This window comes from Mercurialis annua, linkage group LG1-X (assembly GCF_937616625.2).
Source record: "Mercurialis annua linkage group LG1-X, ddMerAnnu1.2, whole genome shotgun sequence".
NCBI lineage: Eukaryota > Viridiplantae > Streptophyta > Magnoliopsida > Malpighiales > Euphorbiaceae > Mercurialis > Mercurialis annua.
Genome location: NC_065570.1, coordinates 46,064,038 through 46,084,676, shown reverse-complemented (window position 1 = coordinate 46,084,676; position 20,639 = coordinate 46,064,038). Strand labels below are relative to the sequence as shown.

The 20,639-nt window shown below is 32.1% G+C and overlaps 4 protein-coding genes across 5 annotated transcripts; 1 reads left to right on the top strand and 3 right to left on the bottom strand.

Annotated features, from left to right (window-relative positions):
- Nucleotides 1-27: 27 nt before the first annotated feature.
- On the bottom strand, nt 28-4,397 carry LOC126671453 (uncharacterized). Its single transcript, XM_050365227.1, has 5 exons — nt 4,363-4,397; nt 3,812-3,919; nt 1,716-1,810; nt 381-1,071; nt 28-337 (listed from the first exon to the last, which is right to left on the bottom strand). The coding sequence occupies exons 1-5, from the start codon at nt 4,395-4,397 to the stop codon at nt 28-30; spliced, it is 1,239 nt and encodes a 412-aa protein (XP_050221184.1).
- Nucleotides 4,398-4,559: 162 nt separating this feature from the next.
- LOC126671443 (transcription initiation factor IIB-like) lies at nt 4,560-5,495 on the top strand. Its single transcript, XM_050365218.1, has one exon. It carries the CDS (start codon nt 4,560-4,562, stop codon nt 5,493-5,495), a length of 936 nt encoding a protein of 311 aa, XP_050221175.1.
- Nucleotides 5,496-5,829: 334 nt separating this feature from the next.
- On the bottom strand, nt 5,830-7,081 carry LOC126665426 (uncharacterized). The gene is made up of 2 exons (XM_056105497.1): nt 6,977-7,081; nt 5,830-6,527 (listed from the first exon to the last, which is right to left on the bottom strand). The coding sequence occupies exon 2, from the start codon at nt 6,483-6,485 to the stop codon at nt 6,033-6,035; it is 453 nt and encodes a 150-aa protein (XP_055961472.1). The 5' UTR covers nt 6,486-6,527; nt 6,977-7,081; the 3' UTR covers nt 5,830-6,032.
- A 2,899-nt stretch (nt 7,082-9,980) lies between these two features.
- On the bottom strand, nt 9,981-20,435 carry LOC126665376 (electron transfer flavoprotein-ubiquinone oxidoreductase, mitochondrial). Of its 2 annotated transcripts, XM_050358156.2 has the most exons (17): nt 19,829-20,430; nt 19,094-19,200; nt 18,435-18,516; nt 18,248-18,356; nt 17,097-17,143; nt 16,912-16,986; nt 16,080-16,196; nt 15,318-15,386; nt 14,283-14,375; nt 13,950-14,052; nt 12,398-12,522; nt 11,633-11,682; nt 11,482-11,548; nt 11,079-11,158; nt 10,658-10,786; nt 10,510-10,576; nt 9,981-10,232 (listed from the first exon to the last, which is right to left on the bottom strand). In XM_050358156.2, exons 1-17 carry the CDS (start codon nt 20,348-20,350, stop codon nt 10,149-10,151), a joined length of 1,926 nt encoding a protein of 641 aa, XP_050214113.1. In that variant the 5' UTR covers nt 20,351-20,430; the 3' UTR covers nt 9,981-10,148. The 2 variants fall into 2 exon arrangements, with proteins under 2 accessions (XP_050214113.1, XP_055962405.1); XM_056106430.1 differs by lacking the exons at nt 9,981-10,232; nt 10,510-10,576 and having other exon boundaries at nt 10,668-10,786; nt 10,989-11,158; nt 19,829-20,435.
- Nucleotides 20,436-20,639: the final 204 nt, after the last annotated feature.

The following is a 20,639-nucleotide window of genomic DNA, read 5'->3' as shown; positions in this document are numbered from 1 at the left end:
GAAACAACTCCATAATAGCATTCTTCATCACATGCCAAGATTTCCTGTAGAAATAAAATTAAAACCATTTGGACCTGGCGCTTTTTTAATTCCACAAGAATAGAGAACATTGACAATTTCAGCCTCCTCAAACAATTTAACCAGCGAATCTGCCTGCAGATTACTAATCTGAGCAAAGTTAAGGCCTGAAATGTCAAAGTCCACACCCACCTGCCGACTACAAAGCTTACTATAAAATTCTCTGATGTAAAGACATATATTCTTAGGTTTTGAGAAAATAGTACCATCAACTACCACTGAAGAAATGTAGTTGTTTCTATAATGGTTAGAAGCTACGCTGAGAAAAAAATTTAGTGTTCTTATCCCCCTTCAAGTTCTACTTTACTCTGGATTTCTGAATCCAAATAGATTCAATTCTCTTTTCAGCCTCCAATAATGAAATTTTTAGGTCGCTCAATTCGGTTTTCTCTACCTCTAACAAAATTCTCGACTCTGCTGCTAAATTCTTAACCTGAATCTTCTGAGAGAGATCTTGAATAATCTTATTTTGATCCCCGAAGACCTCCGAGTTCCAGCTTTTAATTGTATGCCGAAGGTCCTTGAGTCTCTGAATAAGATTTGGAGAGTTGCCGCAAGCTACATCCCAGTTGTTCTTCATAAAGTCAGCAAACTCACTATGATCCCACCACGCATCCAAAGCACGGAAAGGCTTTAGACCCCAATCAAAGCCATTTGCAGAGCGAAAACAAATCGGAACATGGTCTGATTGAACATTAGGAAGTGCAGTTAATGACATGTCTGGCCAAAGAGTACCTGCAGTTGCTGAAACCAAGCATCTGTCAATTCTTGATTTAGAAATTGAGTTCTGCCAAGTGAAAAGACTTCCATGTAAGGGTAAGTCCAATAATTCCGAATTATTTACAAGTTCTCGGAGTGCCAACATCGAAGCCGTATAACCCGAACCATTCCATCTCTCCTCTAGAATCATAGTTTCATTAAAATCTCCACTAATGAAAATATTGCCCACAAACCCAGCAAGTAAACTCAACTCATGCCATAATAACAACCTTTCTGAAGCCAAGTTCCCAACATAAATAAGGATGTGACGATAGCAGACATTATTATGAATAAAATCCAAGCAAATCCATCTCGCACCTTTCGATAATGAAACATTACTCAACAAAATAGTATTCCAAATAAGAAGTAAACCACCCAAAGCTCCAATAGATGGGACCCCATCAAATGAAAAATCCAAGTTAGACCAAAGGTTTTTAACAAAAAATCATTAACAATTTCCTTTTTCGACTCCACCAAACCAATAAACGCTAAGTTGTGATGGATTCCACTAAGTATGGTTGTGCTTTTCATTAATATTGATGGTTTTAATATTAAAGAGATAAAACACAAGAACAATAGTTAGAGATTGAAATGGTAAAGGTAGAGCTGTTAGCTGCAAAAGTTGTGTGATCAGAAATAATATTATCATGGTAAGGAAAGATTATCTAATTCTTTTTAATTTAAAGATGTCAATGGATACCTTCAATAATTTTTTTTTACCTTGTAATAATATTAGTTTGATAGTACAAGATTGTTTTAGTTTGAGCAGTATGTTTTTTTTGGTAAATGATTATTATTATAGCACAATCACAAGAAGTGAAAGGCAAAATGGATCTAGTTTCTAGTAAAGAAAACTAGATTACAAAAAACATCATTACCACTATAACAAAAATTAGGATTGTGATACTTAAAGTTATTCACACCCTTGTTGATGCAAATAAATAATAAATCTACATAATCTGTCGACTCGTTTCTGAATATGTGTAAAAAAAATTTTATCACAACAGAAGTTTACAGTATTTAGCAGTTTGTATAGATAAATGAGGTATGTCCAATTACTCCAAATATTTAAGGATTAATGAAAAAAAACCCAAACCTTTCAGACTTGTTGCAATTTTATCCAAACTTTTTAATTTTTGCAATAATATCCAAATTACATTATTTTGTTGCAATAATATCCAAATTGCACTTTTTATGTAATTTTTTTTTTTAGTTTTTTGCCATTTCTTGGGACTTTTACTATGTTATATACATCAAAAAATAATAGTAGCCTAATATCTTAATTGAAAACAACAAGTTTAGCCATCAATTTGACTATCATTATAAAAGAAATGCAATTTGGATATTATTGCAACAAAAAAAATGTAATTTGGATATTACTATAAAAATTAAAAAGTTTAGATATAATTATAATAAATTGTAAAGATTTGAATTTTTTTTACCATTAGTCCAATATTTAAATTCCAAATTCTCTTTAATTAATGTTTGGACCAAATAGGCGGAATTGCGAACCTTTTGAGGTAACAAAAAGTTGATTTGAGGCAATGCAAACCTCACATGATATCTCAGAGAATAAATTTACTTTTAAGCCAATAGGGAGGGAATGATTTACACACTATATATGTTTTAACTTACTACTGCAAAAGATTCATCAGTTTATCATTACTAGTTTTCTATTACGTGCTACGTACGTGACTCGTAATGTGACTTGTCAATTTATATATTAATTAAATTAATTATAATTTTATCAATTTATTTTATGTATAATTAATATTTCATTAATTAAATTATTTGGCGTCAAAACATTTATTATAACTATACCAATGTATCTTATGCGGTGTTTTAAAATCCGGTGGTGACTGAACCAATAATTATAATGGTTCACGGTTCATCTGATTTAAACCGTTGGTTCAATTTGTTAAATAAAAAGTAGAAAAATTGTACAATTTACAATATGTATAATATATTTTAAAATTAAATTATATATTTTAAATTTAAATACAAATAATGAAAAATAAGAAGACTAAATGAAACAAATTAAAGAGATAATAATCAATTATAGAAATCATAATGAAGGGTCAGTTAGTAATAAAAGGCGAAAACAATATTAATAATAAAATTGACATGAGAGAATACCAAAAAAAAAAAAGAATTGGGTCGTCCATGGCAAAAAGAAAATCCATACAATTTTTTGCTCTAAAACAATTGCGTCCTTCAGCAAAGAAAATAAATTTAAATTTATAAACCTATATATAGAGAACAGAAATCAGAGATTTATGTGTGTGAAGTAAAAATTGATAACCTGCCATCATTTTGGTTTCGCATCCAATTAAGAAGTGTTATAGCTGTATTAGTAATCTAAATAGTTATATTAAAATATCGTCTTTAGTATTTTATTTTAACCAGTGTCGCTTTACGTGTTTCACACGTGGCTCGTAGTGTGACTCGTTAAATAATGATAATTATACTTATAATGAATTTAGGGTAATAATATTTTTTTTAATTAATAATTATATTTTTTTAAGTATAAAATATCAAAATAATATAAAATATTAAATAATAATTTATTAAAAATAGTTTAATTTAATTAAAATTCTATAAAAATAGTATATTCTGTAATTTAATTCTTTTATTGGAAACATATGATATATTAATTATCGACTTGATATTCGAAAATATATCGTCAAAATATTATATATTTTGTAATATATTTATTTTATATTAGGAACATAAATTTTGTTAATTTTAAATTATATATCCTTTAGTCATACACCATGTGAGATGGTTATATATATATATCCAACTTGCAATTGGATTAGGAATGCCACCAATTAAAAATGTGCATTATTCTTCCCAAATAGCAAATACATAGGCTACTTTTTTTGCTAACAAAAATTCATATTGGTTACTCTTATTTGTTTTTTTCTTCTCCCAATCTTAATTTCAATTCCACCACCTTTTCTAGGGTTACTACCTCGGGAGAAATTTTTCTTTAACTGTATTAATCAAGTTCTTCTTCGCCGAAATTATACAACCATCAACAATTTTTTCTACAACTCTCTTAATTTTGTTGAAGCTGGTGCTGTTGAATCATGGATATACTATGCAAGCATCAAGTTCAACATCTTATAATAGAAGTTTATTGTCCTAATTTGCCCCCTCGGTTTCCTCATTGCTTTTTTGGCTATACATCATTAACGACTCTTCTAAAAATTAGGCATAGATCAAGCATTAAATAAGTAAGTTACCTATAATAAAATTCTATTCTAATTAAAACTCTAGTCATAATATACTATCTAATTAGAATTCTAATTGTAATATATCTTTAGTAATAAATTAAATAAAGAATTAACTAATGACTATTAAATCCTTATTTAGTAATAAATTAGAAAGGATTATTCGGTAAATTTGCCTGTCCACCCCCCATCCGTGCTTTTATATATAGTATAGATTAGCATTCTAAATCAAATAAATGTTTGGAGTAATTGGAAAAGACTTTTGAAATTTCAGGGACCAAATCAGTACTTTTCGTTATTCTTTTGGTTATCTATTTTTCTCATTATGAGCAAACTGTTTGCAAGTCGGCGCCTTCCAAAATACAAATCCTAATCAAATATGGATCTCAGTTCATATATAAATAGAGTAGAGTGGCCTTTCACACAATTATTTCTTAAAACCATAGAACATACGATTAAAGCTTCAAAAAACACTTGAACAAAATCATGAGTGATTATATGGCTTACTGCACCGATTGCAAGACACAAACAGAAGTGGTAGATGATCATACGTCGGGAGATACAATCTGCACAGATTGTGGCTTAGTTCTTGACCATCACTTCGTCGATCAAACTTGCGAATGGCGAACTTTTGCCGACTCCGAAATGGACGATCATGATCCTAATCGAGTCGGCAACGTCTCTAATCCGCTCTTAACCCATGGAAACCTTTCCACCACAATTGTAGCAAAACCCGGACAGAATCTTAATAAGGAATTTATTTTCAAGAACCATGATTTACTTACAAACCCTGACAAAGTATTGACGGAGGGTTTTGAATCAATAAGTAGGATGGCGGAAAGGCTAAGTATTGGTAAAAGTAGCAAGATTAGGGCTGATGAGATATACAAAAATTTACTGGACAAGAAATCCTGCAAAGGAAAGAACGTGAAGTCGATATTAGCAGCGTGCTTGTTCGTTGCTTGTAAAGAGAGTAAAATGCCGAGAACTGCCAAGGAAATCTGCTGTGTTGCACAAGGGGTTTCAAGAAAAGAAATAAATAGAGCTGCGGATTTTATCAAGAAACAAACAGACATTGATGTTATTGCCAGTGCCGAATGTTTGAACGGAAGTGGGCTTGTGAGGCGGTTTTGTTCAAATCTTGGCATGAAAAACCAGGATATGAAAGCTGTACAAGAAGCTCTTGAAAATTGTAAAGAAGTTGATATAAGGAGGAGTCCTTGTTCTATCTTGGCTGCCATTATCTTCATAATCGCTCAGCTTTCGGGCCAAAAGATTGCTATCCGGGATATTGCAATGGCTTCTCAAGTTGCTGAACAGACAATCAAGAAGTCGTATAAGGATATTCATCCTCACGCTTCAAGGGTAGTGCCCCGGTGGTACGCCATGGAACATGATCTCAACAAACTCTGCAAACCTTAAAAGGGCTTCGTTCATGCCTCGTTTGTTTTCCATGTTGTTTTTGTTTTTGTCAGAATTTTATTCAACTGGTTTTAGAGTAATTTTTAAGAATGATAAACTTAGGAACTTGGATTATTTGGATACTTTTTAGCCATTTTCTCATCATCCAAATACAAACCACCACCACTCTTGATCTAATAAAAAGACTAAACAGATTTATTGAAGTAAAAGAATTCTTTAAATTATCTCTAGTCTATCCAAGCAGGTTGATGATCAATGAAACACTTCAAATTCCAGGAAGCAAAGCCAAGATTTGAGAGTATTTGATGAAATCATAAAGTTTTCCTGAGACTATACCTTTACCAAAAGAAATAATCTTGACTAAAACAATAACCCTTGTAAATACAAGCATGAAGTAGCCAAAAGCATAACAAGATCTCAAATTACAATTTGACATCAGACTAAGTTTCTTAGAGGCAACATCTTATTTATTCAATCTTGACCTCTGAAGTTTTATAGCAAGTAGAACAAAGTCCTATAGGTCCATGCATGTCTAAACTATAGCTGAGCACATAAGTGTATAAGCAAAAACAGAACAACAGACCAAACATATAAAAACAAGCCTATATGCACCATTCCATCTGCGATTTGACATAAAAGTTCGATCCCTCGAAGGTTATGGTCGAAAGGGCACTGTTGATCGTCTTGGTAATAATAGACGAGAATCATAAAAGCAAGATCTTCCAGGAAATCTTCATACCACATACCACGCCAAAATGCATTTGCTACAGTCCTCCATCTCTCTATGCATATCTGAATTACACGCACGCCAAAATTATCACCGGCGCCACCGTTACCATTACTGTTACCACTAACGTCACCGTCACCGTTACCATAACCGATATCTTGTGCTTCTGCTGTTGCTTCTCCTCCTCCTTCCTCACCATCAAGAATGCCAGCACCATCATCAGCTTTCACAGAATTAATCCCCTCACTGTCTGCATCACTCATCTTGAATGGAAGTTTCTTGTCCTCTACAGTTGATTTTGATTTCTGGAATATGAGTAGTATTGTAATTAGTAAACAATTACTTGACAAATTTAATGATCATCATACAAAAGAAGAGCTTAGAAATGTCCACAACAGTTTCTTCATATTCCTAAGAGAGACACAGAAGTAAATTCTTGATTCTTTTGATGATGAAAGAAAATACATTTATCTTTTTCTCTGTTTTCCCTCTCTGTTTCTACCAACCAAACAGAAATCTACCCACCAAGATACAAAAACAATTGATCCACCAAGATTGTTTATCTAATAAGCAGACCTTCAAGATTGTTCACATTAATTCCAATTTATCAATTAAACTCTTCAAAGGCAAGATTTCATAACCAAAACAATTACCCATGTCAACAAATGCACGAAATAACCAAAAGCATAATCAGATTTGAAACTACATTTTCTTTTCCTAGAACCCAAACAGAAAGTTCAAAGAATCACTTTACTTTAACATCCGACTGAATTGCTTGCTATCAGAATTCATTTTATTTATGTTTTCTTGAGAAGAAAAGAAAAGAAAATGAGAGAGTACTATGTAGTGTTTTCTTGATTTTTCTTTAGGAGTAAACTGAAATGTTGTTTTAGGACTAAATTTTTGTCCGAGTTCGTTATATAAAGGGGTCGTTTTCAAGATTCACTCGAACCAATTTATCTATGCATAACGGTTTTTCATTCTTCTTCAGCAAATTGTATCCTGCCACATGTATTATTTCAATTAGCACAAACATTAATTTTAGGGTTAATTTCATAAGAAGTCACAACCGAGTTAACCATAATCCGGAAAATGTGAAAAAAAATGAAAGGTAAAATTTACCGAAAAAATAGTTGGTGATAGATTTGAAAAAGATGAAAGGTCATGGTTTTATATAGCAATTTTTAAAAATCGTGATTAAAATGAAACTTCGTATAAAGGTCGTGACTTTTTATGGAATTAATCCTTGATTTTAAACCCCTTTATTTACTAGCTTTAAGTTAATATTTTTAGCAACATATTTTGTCATTACTGACGGAAAAATCCGTCGCTAAAATGCTTTGTAGCCCATATTATTTACGTTATCCATTGTTATCAATTAAAACATATTATTATAAAAAGGCTTCATTATCAAAAATAAAGTTCATTTTTACCCCTCACATCTACTTTTGTATAAATTAATCTAAAATTAAATAAAAAAAATTACAATAATTAATTTTTAAGAATCTATTCAAAGTCAAATATTTAATTTAATTTATTTATAAAATCATTTTTTATAGTTCAAAAATCACAACAGCTTGTGTCCACCACACGTCAATTTTAGAATTTTTGTAAAATTATTTATTTTATTTTAAATTAATTGTAATTACTAATTCAATATATTTTTATTTAGTAAATTATAAAAAAAATGTATGATAAGGTAGTATATGTTTTTTATTTAATATTGCAATAATTATACATAAATCCAAGAGAATGGAAGATCATGCTAAAGAGTAATTTAAATTTTTTATAAATGAAAACTATAATGACATTTAAATAAAAAATAATTATTAGATTTTATTATATAAACTGTAGATATTAGTAACTATGTATAAAAGTATATAAAATAATTAATGAATATTACAGAGATGAAATAAATTGAAGTATTATATGAGAGAGAATAAATGCGTATAAGAAATTATATGAGAGAGAGATAGAGAAAAAGCTTATGAGCGTCCGAAAAGACATACATGGGTGAGGCTTATATGTACTTTTTTGGACAAAAAAACTGTTGTTTTTAGACTAATATACAAAAACCGGATTCGTGCGGTTTTTATGAAAAACCGGATTTTCCAGTTAAACCTAAATTTTGACCGAATTTTAGACTTTTGGATTTTAATCATCTGACCAGACATGTAGCCGGCTCCTAATTAACCCAGTCTAACCGGCCGACCTGGCCCGCTTTTCAAAACATTAGCAATTGCAATGCAAAAACTAAAATGCTCACATATAAAAGTATTTTCATTATTACGATAAATCAGTCTCACAATGCTAAAATCTAGCATTTAATATGAAATGTAAAACTCCATTACAATGCTATATCTTGTGCTAAATTTGGCGATTTGATGTTAAATCTGGAACAAAATTTAGCATATGTCAAATCTTCTTATACATATAAATCAAGAGTAAATTACTAAAACCCCCCTGTGTTTTAGTGAAATAGACTAACTCATCCCTTGATTTTTATAAATCCACTATGCCACTCACCTCATGTTTAGATATATTGTACGCTCATACCCATCTGGTAACTTTTCCATTAGTCAACTCGGTCAAAGGATTAAATTGACCCTTAAACTTATTTTTTGTTCAGTTTCATCTAAAAATTGTCAAAAAAATTAAAATTAATTATTTATTCATTTTTCTAAAATAATAATAAATTAAGTAAAAAAATTAAATTATGATGTAATATTTTAATAAAATTTAAAAATTCTAAAAAAATTAAATAAACTCTCAAAGACTAAATTATTAAGATACGAATGTTTATAAAGTCTTATTGAACATAAATATATTAGATAAATCATCACATTCTAATGATTTTCATATATCAATATAGTTAATAAATGATCCTTATAAATAAAAATTAATATTTTCAACATCAACATAGTTAGCTAATAATTTATTTGTTGACATGTTATATAATTTTAATTTTATTTATCAAATATACAAATATATTGTTATTGATTTTTTTTGATTTTTTTATTATTATTATTTTAGAACAAGAAATGATTAATTTAATTTTTTAAACACAAAATTGACAATTTTCAAATGAAACTGAACAAAAAAATAAGATTAAGGGTCAAATCTAATCCTTTGACCGAGTTAACTATTGGAAAAACTAGCACAATATATCTAAATATGAAGGGGGTGTCATAATGGATCTACAAAAACCAAGAGGTGAATTAATGTATTCCACTAAAACACAGGGGGATTCTCAGTTCGTATCATAATTATCATTTTCTTTAGGATTTTTTTAATAGTTAGAAAACAATCATGACTTGGAGGTGACATGAGTGAATCTTTCAGCATCGGGGGTGGTGGCGGCATCTCTTTTATTCTTGGTGGCAGTGGGAGGTTTTCTTTAGCTATCGCCGTTCTATCTATCTTGAGATCCGATCAATAAAATTTATTTTAAAAAATTAATTATTTCTACAGACGTCGCCAAATAATGAATCTTGAGATAGTGTAGGTAATTTGATGAGTGTCTAGATTTGGATGGAAAATCTGCAATAACAACAGAAAGATGAGCTTGGAAATTTTAGACCCAAAGTCCACTCCGAATCTTAATTGAGGAAGCGTAATCAAGTAATTAATTGGCAGTATGAGAAGTGGTGATGTTATCTTTTATAGGTCATTTAGCGATTGTTTCCTTGGCGACGTGAGATTATGTAGTATTCCATTATTTATTATTCAGTTTATATTTGATAATACAATAATTATAATTATAATTAAATTGTTACTATATTTTTATTAAATAATTACAATCTGAGAGCTGATATAGAAACCTTAAGCTCTCGTGTCTGAACAGAATGTTGTTACTTGTAAACTAAACATGCAAAGCCATGTTGATTAAATTATTGAGATGGTTGTAATATGAAGCCATGTAAAAACTACAAGACCGAGTAGCCTGGGCCACCTCCGCCTTCTGGCACTGTCCACTCAATGTTCTGCTTTGGATCTTTGATATCACATGCCTGTAATAATATTCAACCACAGTCAAATGTATAAAATAAAGTAATCAACAAACAACAGCTTAGAACTTTATTGGGTGGATGCATTTAACTGTTTTCAGATTAAGAACCCATCCTAAAGACGGAAGACGTAATACCAAAACGAATAGGCAGTAAAGAATTCATGCCAGGCAAGGGACTCGGCCAACTCCGCTAATGCAGAAAACGAATGCCAGCTACAACTACTATGGGAGATATTACACACTCAGTTGTTTCAGAGAACCAAAGATCTTAACAGTACCTTGCAGTGCAGACAATTCTGAGCATTGATATGCAACTTCAGCCGACTCTTTTCATCTGATACATACCTGCATTTTGAAGCACGACAAAAAATTGAACTATTTGTACACGAGAGCTTAAAGCACAAGTCATAACAACATGCACATTACTCGTATACACGTGCAGGACAATATCGTGATTCTGGTCCAGCATATTCTGGCAAATTTACAAGCTCGGGAATCTTTGGGTCCCTCAGACGAAGATGAGCTGGTTGATCATGTTCATGATTTGTGTTGCTCCTGGATAATAAAAACAAGGGGAAAGAATTTGCTATCATGTAACCACGAAAAACCAAAGAGAAGAAATCGTAATACCAATAAAATGATCACTACATCGCAAAAAGAATATCAAAGTCGACTGCGAACTATGATAATTGACATAAAAAGCCAACTCTCTCAAAATATAAAAAAAAAATGACATTTCCATCTTAACACTTTTTACCAAATCTAGATGGGATTCAGCATGTTTCCCACGAAAGACATGTGAAAGGATAAATAAATGCGAAATGATGGAGCTTTAATGTTAAGAAACCTGTGCAAGGAGGTTGGTACATCAAAAGATATAACTCCATCTGGCTTTGAATAGTCAATTGGAGAGTGTAATTGTGCAACCTGCAAATCCATATACACTGATCAGCATTCGTTTTATATATTGATTTACTATTTTCTATTTTTCTCCTTTCCAAACCACTGGATTTCACTCTGTACTACATGGTTAACTTATCAGGTTTAATTTCTACTTGAAAAATGAGGACAAATGAGTCAAAAAAGTCCAGTTCACTCTTCAGGTAAGGATCTGACCCAAATTTGTACGGAGTGGAAGATATTAGTACATACATTAGCTTATTTCCTAAAACAGTGTCTACTTAGATCAGTTGCTTCATGATGAACTTAGTACATACATCAGCTAATTTCCTAAAACAGTATCCACTTACATCAGTTGCTTCGTGATCCGGTTTTCCATGTTTCAAGGTGAAGGGGAACTTTCCTTTCAGTATGTAGCTGTTGGGGAGAGAGCTCGGCCATGTGAGTTACAGAATTATGTCAAAGCAATAAAAGAAAAAGCTCTGAAACGTTAAATCTTACTGCTCTAATGCACTTATAGCAAGTCCAGGAAGAAGCCCATGCTCAAATGCCTACAAGAAGAACATCATCTTATAGAATCAAAGATAGATTAAGGAAACAACCTTGTTACTCCGTCCCAAAATAATAGGCATAATTTCAAAAAAAAATCCTCAAATTATAGACACTCAATTATTACTTAAATGATTAATTATCATATATGCTCTCATTAATTATAGTAAAATGTAAAAGAAAGAAAATAGAAGGTTTTAAAAGACATAAAATGACTATTACATGAAATAAGGGTAAGTGTTGGAATTTTTTGTAAATTAGCTCATTTAACCAGCATAAACTAAATTTATTAATATATGTATTTGTCTTAAACTACTTGGATAGAGGGAGTATTTTCTAAGTTGAACTCCAAACTAGAAACACATTCCACCTAGTGAAGAAGCCACATCATCTTACTCATTTGCTTATCAGGTAAACTCACGGAGGCTTAAATTAATAAACAGACATTCTTTGTTTTTGATATCAATTTCACGATTCTCTGACTAATGAAGATATGACAGCACTAGGGAAATGTCCACACAATTTACATCAATTGTGTTATAAAGTATAAACTATAGACTAATAAAGGTAATGTATGATCACTATCCATTAGAAGAGTCAAATAGCAAGGGCAGAGTCGAAAAATCACAATAACAGAGAAAATCCACATGTAGATCATCGAAAGCAAATATTTTATCTAAAGAGAAGAGAGAAAATACAATGGATTGCATCACTTACAGGTCGGTAGTTCCGAACTCTATGGAGCTCTTCCCACACCCATGAATTCTTTAAAGTTTCCCAATACAACTCCAATTTTGAGCCAACGTGAAGAGCACCAAATGCAGCTTCTGCAGCTAGCATTCCTGTAAAACAGCTAAAACTATAAACATCCATACCTACAACTGCTAATATTAAAAGACAACCAGTAATCCCATAACATTGCTAGTTTAGTTACTGAGGTAAACCTTACACATTAGAATGCAAAAGATGCATCATTAAATTTGAAGAATATGATTGCTGTATCAAATTGGTTTGAGTCACAAAAATGATGATTACGGACTGTAACCCAATCAATTCTTGTATGATAAGTACAGAAACAAACCTAAAGCACTTTATTGACTTGAGTTAAGATATCCACTATTGAGAGGTTATCTCAAATTCTCAATATATAAAACATAAATAGTGACTCACGCATATACAAATGCATGCACACAAAAGACAGAAAGGTCAAGACAAACATAAGCAACACTTCAACAACAATATCTCAATCAACGATTAGAGTAATGTAAAAGAGATGTCTCAGGTTCATATCAAAACATTGAAAGCATCAGCCAAAAGGCAACATGATTTTTTTTATCCACAACTTTGACCATTTTGTCAAATATATCCCTATAAATAATTTAGACATTCTCGTCCGTCAATTTTGCAGATTGGGACAATTATATCCAGATCCCAAATTATACCTATTTTCGAAATTTGTTTTTCTAAGATTTTGATTCCATAAATTATTATTTTACGTAATTGATCTTTTATTTCAGTTTAGGCAAAGTTATATGAGTTTTTTTTTTGTGAGAGAAGGGTTATATGAGTTTAAAATGATGATTATGTATCCGAAAATAGGTTTAAATTAAGGATTGAGTTTATTTATCCCAGTTCGCACAATTGACGGACCAGGATGTCCAAATTATTTTTTAGGGATGTATTTGACAAAATGGTCAAAATTGTGGATCTTAAAGATCAATTCGCCTAACAAAAATTCTTATGAAATATGCCCTCAAGTTTACAAAAACAAGTGAACAAAGCATGACTTTGCCAAGCAGCTATTAAGATGCCAAATAAATGATGTCCCTCATATCGCATCTAATTGAAACAATGTTTAATTTGCCGATATGGTTTCTTCTAAATACATGACATAACTTCCTTTTGTATTCTTCTTTCTCAATCAAAATGATAACATAATGTAAAAGCGAAGAGGCTAATATTTATTCAAATTTAAACTAATTAGTTCTCTATGCCAAAGCCAAAAAAAACCTTAATGTAACTCCTATTATATTCTTCTTTGAGAAAAATATGCACAAGTAAAATAAAAGCCTAACCACATAAAGATATGATATGAAATGTCATAAACTTAACATTCATAGCTTCTAAGTTTTTTTAATTATACGATTTGAACTGCAGTAAAGCTTATACATGTATATATAATTGAGATCATCTAATCTGAGAATATTCAAGCATGGGAAATAAAATGAAGACCACGCATCATTAAGTGTAATGGACCTGTAGGCTGTACCTGATTTCATAGCAGTATGTGTTCCCTTTATTTTAGGTACATTTATGAAGCCAGCTGAACATCCAATAATTGCTCCACCCGGGAAAACTGGATATGGAATAGACTGAAATTTAACTAGCATCATATTCATATTTGTACAGCATTTTACAATAATAATGCCGTGAGTAATGCTTCACATTCTAATAAATTGTTACATAAACTTGGAGTCGTACTTCCATTATTAACTATATGAACTTGGCAATAACTTCACTAGTTCACTACTTTAAATATAAACTGCTATAATATAATGCATGATGCAAACTGCAAAGCATCTATGGATGAGAGCCAACTCACCTGAATACCGCCTTCATTTAAAGTTCGAGCCCCATATTGAATGACAGATCCTCCTTCCAGAAGTGGTTTAATCGCGGGATGATGCTTAAGTTTCTAAAACCAAGAGCCAATAAGCAGAACTTGAGAAAATTAATACAATGACAGACATTGGATATTTAGCTTCAGAAATATTTCAACAAAATTAAGCTTTAGTCGTAATACCGACAAATGCAATTTACTTTGTATTTAACAACTAAGAAAAAAGGCAAATGCTTCAGTATTCTCTAAAAGCAGGGTATTTTAGTTCTTTCGTTAAATTGTGTGTTTGAACCCACATCACTCAACAAACACAGATATTTACCAGATAACAAATGAACTGATTGGAAAAAAAATCCACAAAACAACACCTTTTCCCTTTTTGCTTTTATTTTTTCAGATCTGCCAGCTGCTCTCACTAATAATTCTAGGAAGTCTCTTCCATTACATGGTTGGTAAAATTTCTTGATGCTAGGGAGAAGGTGACGAGCTCTTTGGAAAATGATCTACTTTCTATGTTTATCATGTCTTGATCATGAAATTCCGTTTTACATGATCAGATAAAATACCCAGCACCAGTTCTCATAAAATGCTTGACCCAGAACATTGAGCATGCATTATTATCACAATCAGTGCAGCTATGTTTTAGGAGTTAAAAGCTATAACTGAAATACGGCTGTTTGATGACAAAAGTTGCATTACAACAATATAACACCATGCAGATCAGGATATAATCATAAGGAATACCGACACAGAAGTTCTGCATGAAGCATTTGCTAGAATGCAAGATTATATATAGTCTTACAAACCAGACAGGGCCTTCGAAATCAAACAAGCATTAGCTGTATTAAAACCACCAATCTCCCAATACAAGAAAGGAAAGAAAAAGTTTACTCATATGACATAAAAAATATGACACAAGAAAGTAGAATCAAATGTCTACATGTCATAGACCTAAAAAAATGAAGTAAGGCAATTGTCATGACTCATGTTAACAAAGACCCAGAGATTCTACTTTACCTGAAATTCGTCATAAGGGCTTAAGTAAGGATTCTGATAGTTCAAAGCAACGACTAGGCCAATTGAAACCTACATAATCCAGAAAACAATAAAATTAATGGTATGGCAAGGAGCACGATGAACGAGTCTAAAACATGAGATTTTACACAGTAGATAAACAATCAAATGATGTCCACTAGATGAAACATTAAATAATGACAGTCCAAGTTTATCAAAAAAACAGCCAGATTTCCAGATAAAGAAAGATGAATCAATACAAATATATGATTCATCTTAATTCTCAAAGTTGGACTTAATTGGGTATTGAGAAGTGGGAAGAAAATTTAAATTTCTTATCTAATAGTTATAAACGAGTTTAGCCTTTAGTTGTATGCAGAACCATAATTAGATATTTGGTCAATCTCGGGCAAGGAATCCATGACAGTTCAAAGACACTTAGAAATATGAGAAAGATTTAATATTTTTAATTTTCAATAAATTACTATTAAATTGTCATAAAAAATTGGAATTTTTTTTCAAGAACCGAGAAATCCAACAATTGGTCAAAGTCCTGGAGAAATGATAATAGAATTAAATGTGGTGCCCCAGCTGCGAAAGTAATGAATTAACAAAGAAACGAGAAATATACTATGTATTGGATAGTGATTTATAGTAAACAAATTACAACAAGAAAATATGGGAAATTGTTGTTGATTCCTATTATAATACTTATAATTGGCTCCTTGTGAGGTGGGGTAAAGAAACCAGGGAATCTTTAGTTACCTGCCTATCTTTCATGTGATACAGAAATGATCCCCCATAGGTTTTCCGATCGAGGGGCCAACCTAAAGTGTGAAGAACTGCACCAGGCTCATGCTTGCTCTCTTCAATTTCCCAGACCTGATCAACACGCAAAGGACATTCTTTTAGAACATGGATGAGATAAAAAGTGTTGACCACATGGACTAAAACTCATTTGCAAGAACAATCAAAAAGCGAGATCTTCCAAAAAAAAAGTTAGCATTAGTTAAACACACAGTTGACGTCTGCTTCCGACAAAGCATGGAAATTAGCAGGTGCCCAACCACAGTTAAGTGAAACCATTGTATTTGTACAAATTATGCAGCGAACTTTAGATTTATCTTTTGAAAGAATAATACAAGTTCCGTCTTTCCTGAGCATCCCTTGAAAGGAAATTCAGGTAACTTCAAAAGTAGGGACCAAATTTATTGGCTTGTAGGAATATGAGGAGATATGGCCAATGAGGTTTTACCCAACTGAGACAGCTTTTAAATGAGGTAGAAATAACTCTGGCCTCAGTTTCTGTGAGATTGTAGTAGTTAATGTTGTTGCAAGGAAAATTTGCCTATAAAGTAACAAAAAGGACAAACAGCCTAGAGACAATACATAGTATATTGGGTGTTCTGCAGTGTGGATTAAAGAGTGAGAATTCTATTAAGGATGTGATTTCCTTGTAAAAAGAATTTGCAGAATGAAATGAATAGCTGTACATTTTACAATTCTGTATTCTTCATTATTTTATTTTGTGAAACTTTTTCATTATAGGACATCTGAGAGTGAGTAAAGGGACATAAAACAGTTGAAAGTAGGTCACCTCTTTAATTCCCAAGGCATAAGTCTGATGTTGAGCATTGACCTTCTCTCTCAATTTGTACTTTTTGATTATTTTCTGTTGGCAAGAATAACGAAACTAGATGTTAGCTTATCTTTAACTGATGAAGCTTTTACAATTTTAGCATAAATGGCTGCCAGTGTAGAAGGAAAACAATTTATGCTAACCTCTGACAAGGATCCTCGACAACCTTCGGCAAGAAGTGTTATGCGACCTGCATATTTAAGTCATCCATCCCCATAATTAGTACATAGATGCTACAGTAACTTAGCCTGTGACTTGTGAAAACAGGCGATTCTCAACAGAAGTATACCATATTCAAAGCTAGTATTTATACAACAAACTTTAAGAATGAGAAGACAACTTCCAGGCAGGTCATAACAATGCCTATGTGACCTATCAATTCGCACGATAAGCAACCAATAAAGTGACACAAAAATCTTTGTTTATATGGGCTAGTTGCTCAATGAAAAGATATACCAAAAAGGGAAAAAAAAAGGTGTATCTAAAGGATCCAACAGAATAAGCTTGAGAAGACAATGTGCACTAATGTATGGAACATGACAGTGGGTAAACCTGAAGAGAGGGTATCATATGTAGAAGTTAATAAAAAGCTCCATTTTTGCCTTGAAACTATTAACGTGAAACTGAAAAAATGATATGAAAGCCAAACCAAAGGTCATCTACACTAATCCTGGCTTCCTGACTGGAACTTAGGTCTTGTTCACAGAAAATAAATTTGTTGCATGGAAGTCACTTGAGCTTTTTCTTCAGAGTCCTGATAGAAGATGAACTTGAAGAAAAAAGATTACAATGTTTGCAATTCTTGAAGGGAGTCAACCAAGCCCAGCGCGTTAATACTACCACTTCGTTAAAAGACCAAAATACAGTGAAAAAATGTGATACTATAGGTAGTTAACAATCTTTTGAACCACAAAGGAATAGTGCTTTACAATGTGGAATTGCATCACTAGGAAACCAAATCCTTAAAATACTACCCAAAATCGACTGAGATTGAACCTACTTATGCTGAATGAGCAGCCAGACTTAACTTCACAAGTCATTTATGTAATTATACAGCAACATGATAGCAGGTTAACTATCACATCACTCTATTACCAACTCATGCAAGACTTTATTCTTTAGGCCAGTTATGTTCCGAATATGACAAATTTGATAGCTAAGAATATTTTGTGTACAATAATAGGACAAAACTGCTGCTTAAAATGAGAATTTACAAGAATTCTGTAAATTGGCAGCCAACTTTACATCTTAACATATTCATAAAATATGCACAAGAGTAAGAGCGAGATCAAACCTTTTAATTCTACACCACGTTGAAAGTTGTCTTTCTTGGAACCATCTTTGGAAATTCCCATATCGTTAGTTCCGATGCCAACAACACTGTCATTCTCGCTATACAGTATCTGTCAAGATTGCATATCTTGTACATTAACACTTGTGATATAATAAGCAATATAACATCAGAGCCAAAACAGAAGTACCTCACTAGCAGCAAAGCCTGGATATATCTCCACTCCAATTTCTTCAGCTTTCCCAGCCAGCCATCGCACTAATTGACTTAAACTGAATCAAAATACCTACAATAGTAAAATCTTTCTTTTCCAAAAATTGACTAAGAAATAACAAGAGTGTGCTAGGAAAATATTTATGGAAGGAAAAATAAAAAATTTACAGCATAATGTGAATGTTTAATCAAATTCACATATTATAAAATACGAGGATGAGTAAGGAGTTCTTTATAATCAGTTTAATCAAGAAAATTTGCTACAAGAAGAATACAAGATGCAATAGTCCAAATAGAACTTCTTTTCTAAATTTCCAATATGTTGGCTCTGCAGTGTAGACCTGAGACTAAACTAGGGTTGAATGAAAGTGAAGAAACTTTTAGGACTGTATTAAATATAAGAAAACTAACACGGAATCTTTGAGTAGTTTATACAACTATTTAGATCAAATTGGCAAACTGATTCATGAGAACTTATAATCCAACAAAAATGAGAGAGAAAACATGACAAGTACTGAATACTCAAATTTGAGGTTTCCTTTAAGTAGATGAGGCCAGTTGTATTAATCATCATATTTGACGTTCACAATATTCTCGAAATGTTATATGGAAGGTTTAAATGTATGATATAGCTACCTTATAACATAGTTCCCCTTGTTATCAAAAGGAGATGGAAGTGAATACGCACGGCTCTTTGTAAGAAACCAGAACTTGTCGGAAGAAGTAGGGACAGTGATTGGTGCCTGCAACCAAAATTTGACAAAGAAAATAAGGTGCTGCAATTGATAAATTCTATGTGTGGAAAATTACTTCGCTAATGAATAATGCCTCATAAAAGACTGACTTCTTGTTTAATCTTGAAATGACTAGGTATGCAAATAGATTCCACTCACCATTTCTAATTTTCAAAATAAACAAAACTAACTCAGAATTTTTTCTAACTAATGCTTACACTTTACTCTTTATTCATAACAACTTCCTCCTTCCATTGAAACAACATAAACAATCAAATGTTTCAATTACAATTATCAGACCATATTGATCAAGCATGCAATGGAAGACCTCTCATGTATATATATACAACAAAAGCAATGTAATTTTCTACCATTTTCCCTCTCCATATGTGATCTTAACATGCTAAACTAGTATAAATACTGAAGAAACATTTTTTTATAATTTTATTTCCAATCAATGAAAATGCCACCATTAAAAAAGGAATTCAATCCTTAAAAAAAAAAATGAATTCAAGAACCAAGGAGCTATAGCTCAAATTGTTAGGCAGCATTCTGCCAAGGTCGTGGGTTCTATTCCTCCTACAAGCGCTCGACTTCCGCAATTATCATAACAAGAAATGGAATTCAAGAAAAGCACCTCTTCTTGTCTCCAAAGAGGAATAAGTTCATCAAGAGCCCTTGGTTCAAAGACATTGCCAGAAAGAATATGAGTACCAACTTCAGCACCTTTTTCAACAACACAAACAGACAAATCCACACCCTTTTCATTACACAATTGTTTCAATCTTATAGCAGCTGATAAACCTGCTGGGCCACCTCCAACAATCACAACATCATACTCAATGCTTTCCCTCTTCTCTGCTTCACCGCTGTAATTCCTTTTAAAGCCTCTGCTCCCATCAAAATTTCTCAGATTAACACAATTTGGCAAGTACCCAGATGAAGAATTGCGGTTGTTAATGGCAATAGAGTCTGCAAGACTTGAAATTTGATTGAAATGGAATGAGTAAGGAGAGCCATTTGAAGATTGAGATTGACATGGATTTTGATTGTTTGAACTTAAGAGATGTGTAAAACATGAAATTGAACAGGAAGGTGATAAAGAAGATCTGTGTTGAGTTAAAACACAGTTGGAGAACCGAGAGATTAGCCTATGCATTATTGATCGATTGATAGACTAGAATATGGTGACTGATTTTCATGAGATTAATTGTTTTTTTTTTCCTGTTATAAAATAGGATGGTTTGTGGATTAGAAGAATAATTTTACACGTGGGATCTTTATCTTAACATTTATATTAGAGACGTGGCAGTTTGGCAGGATAATTACTTAAAAGTTTCGCCTAATGACTTTTATATATGATCTAGGTCAATGCCCATGCGTTGCGCGGGTGGGAGTTCTTTTTTTCTTTTTTTTCAAATTTAAAACTTTAGAATATATTATATTAT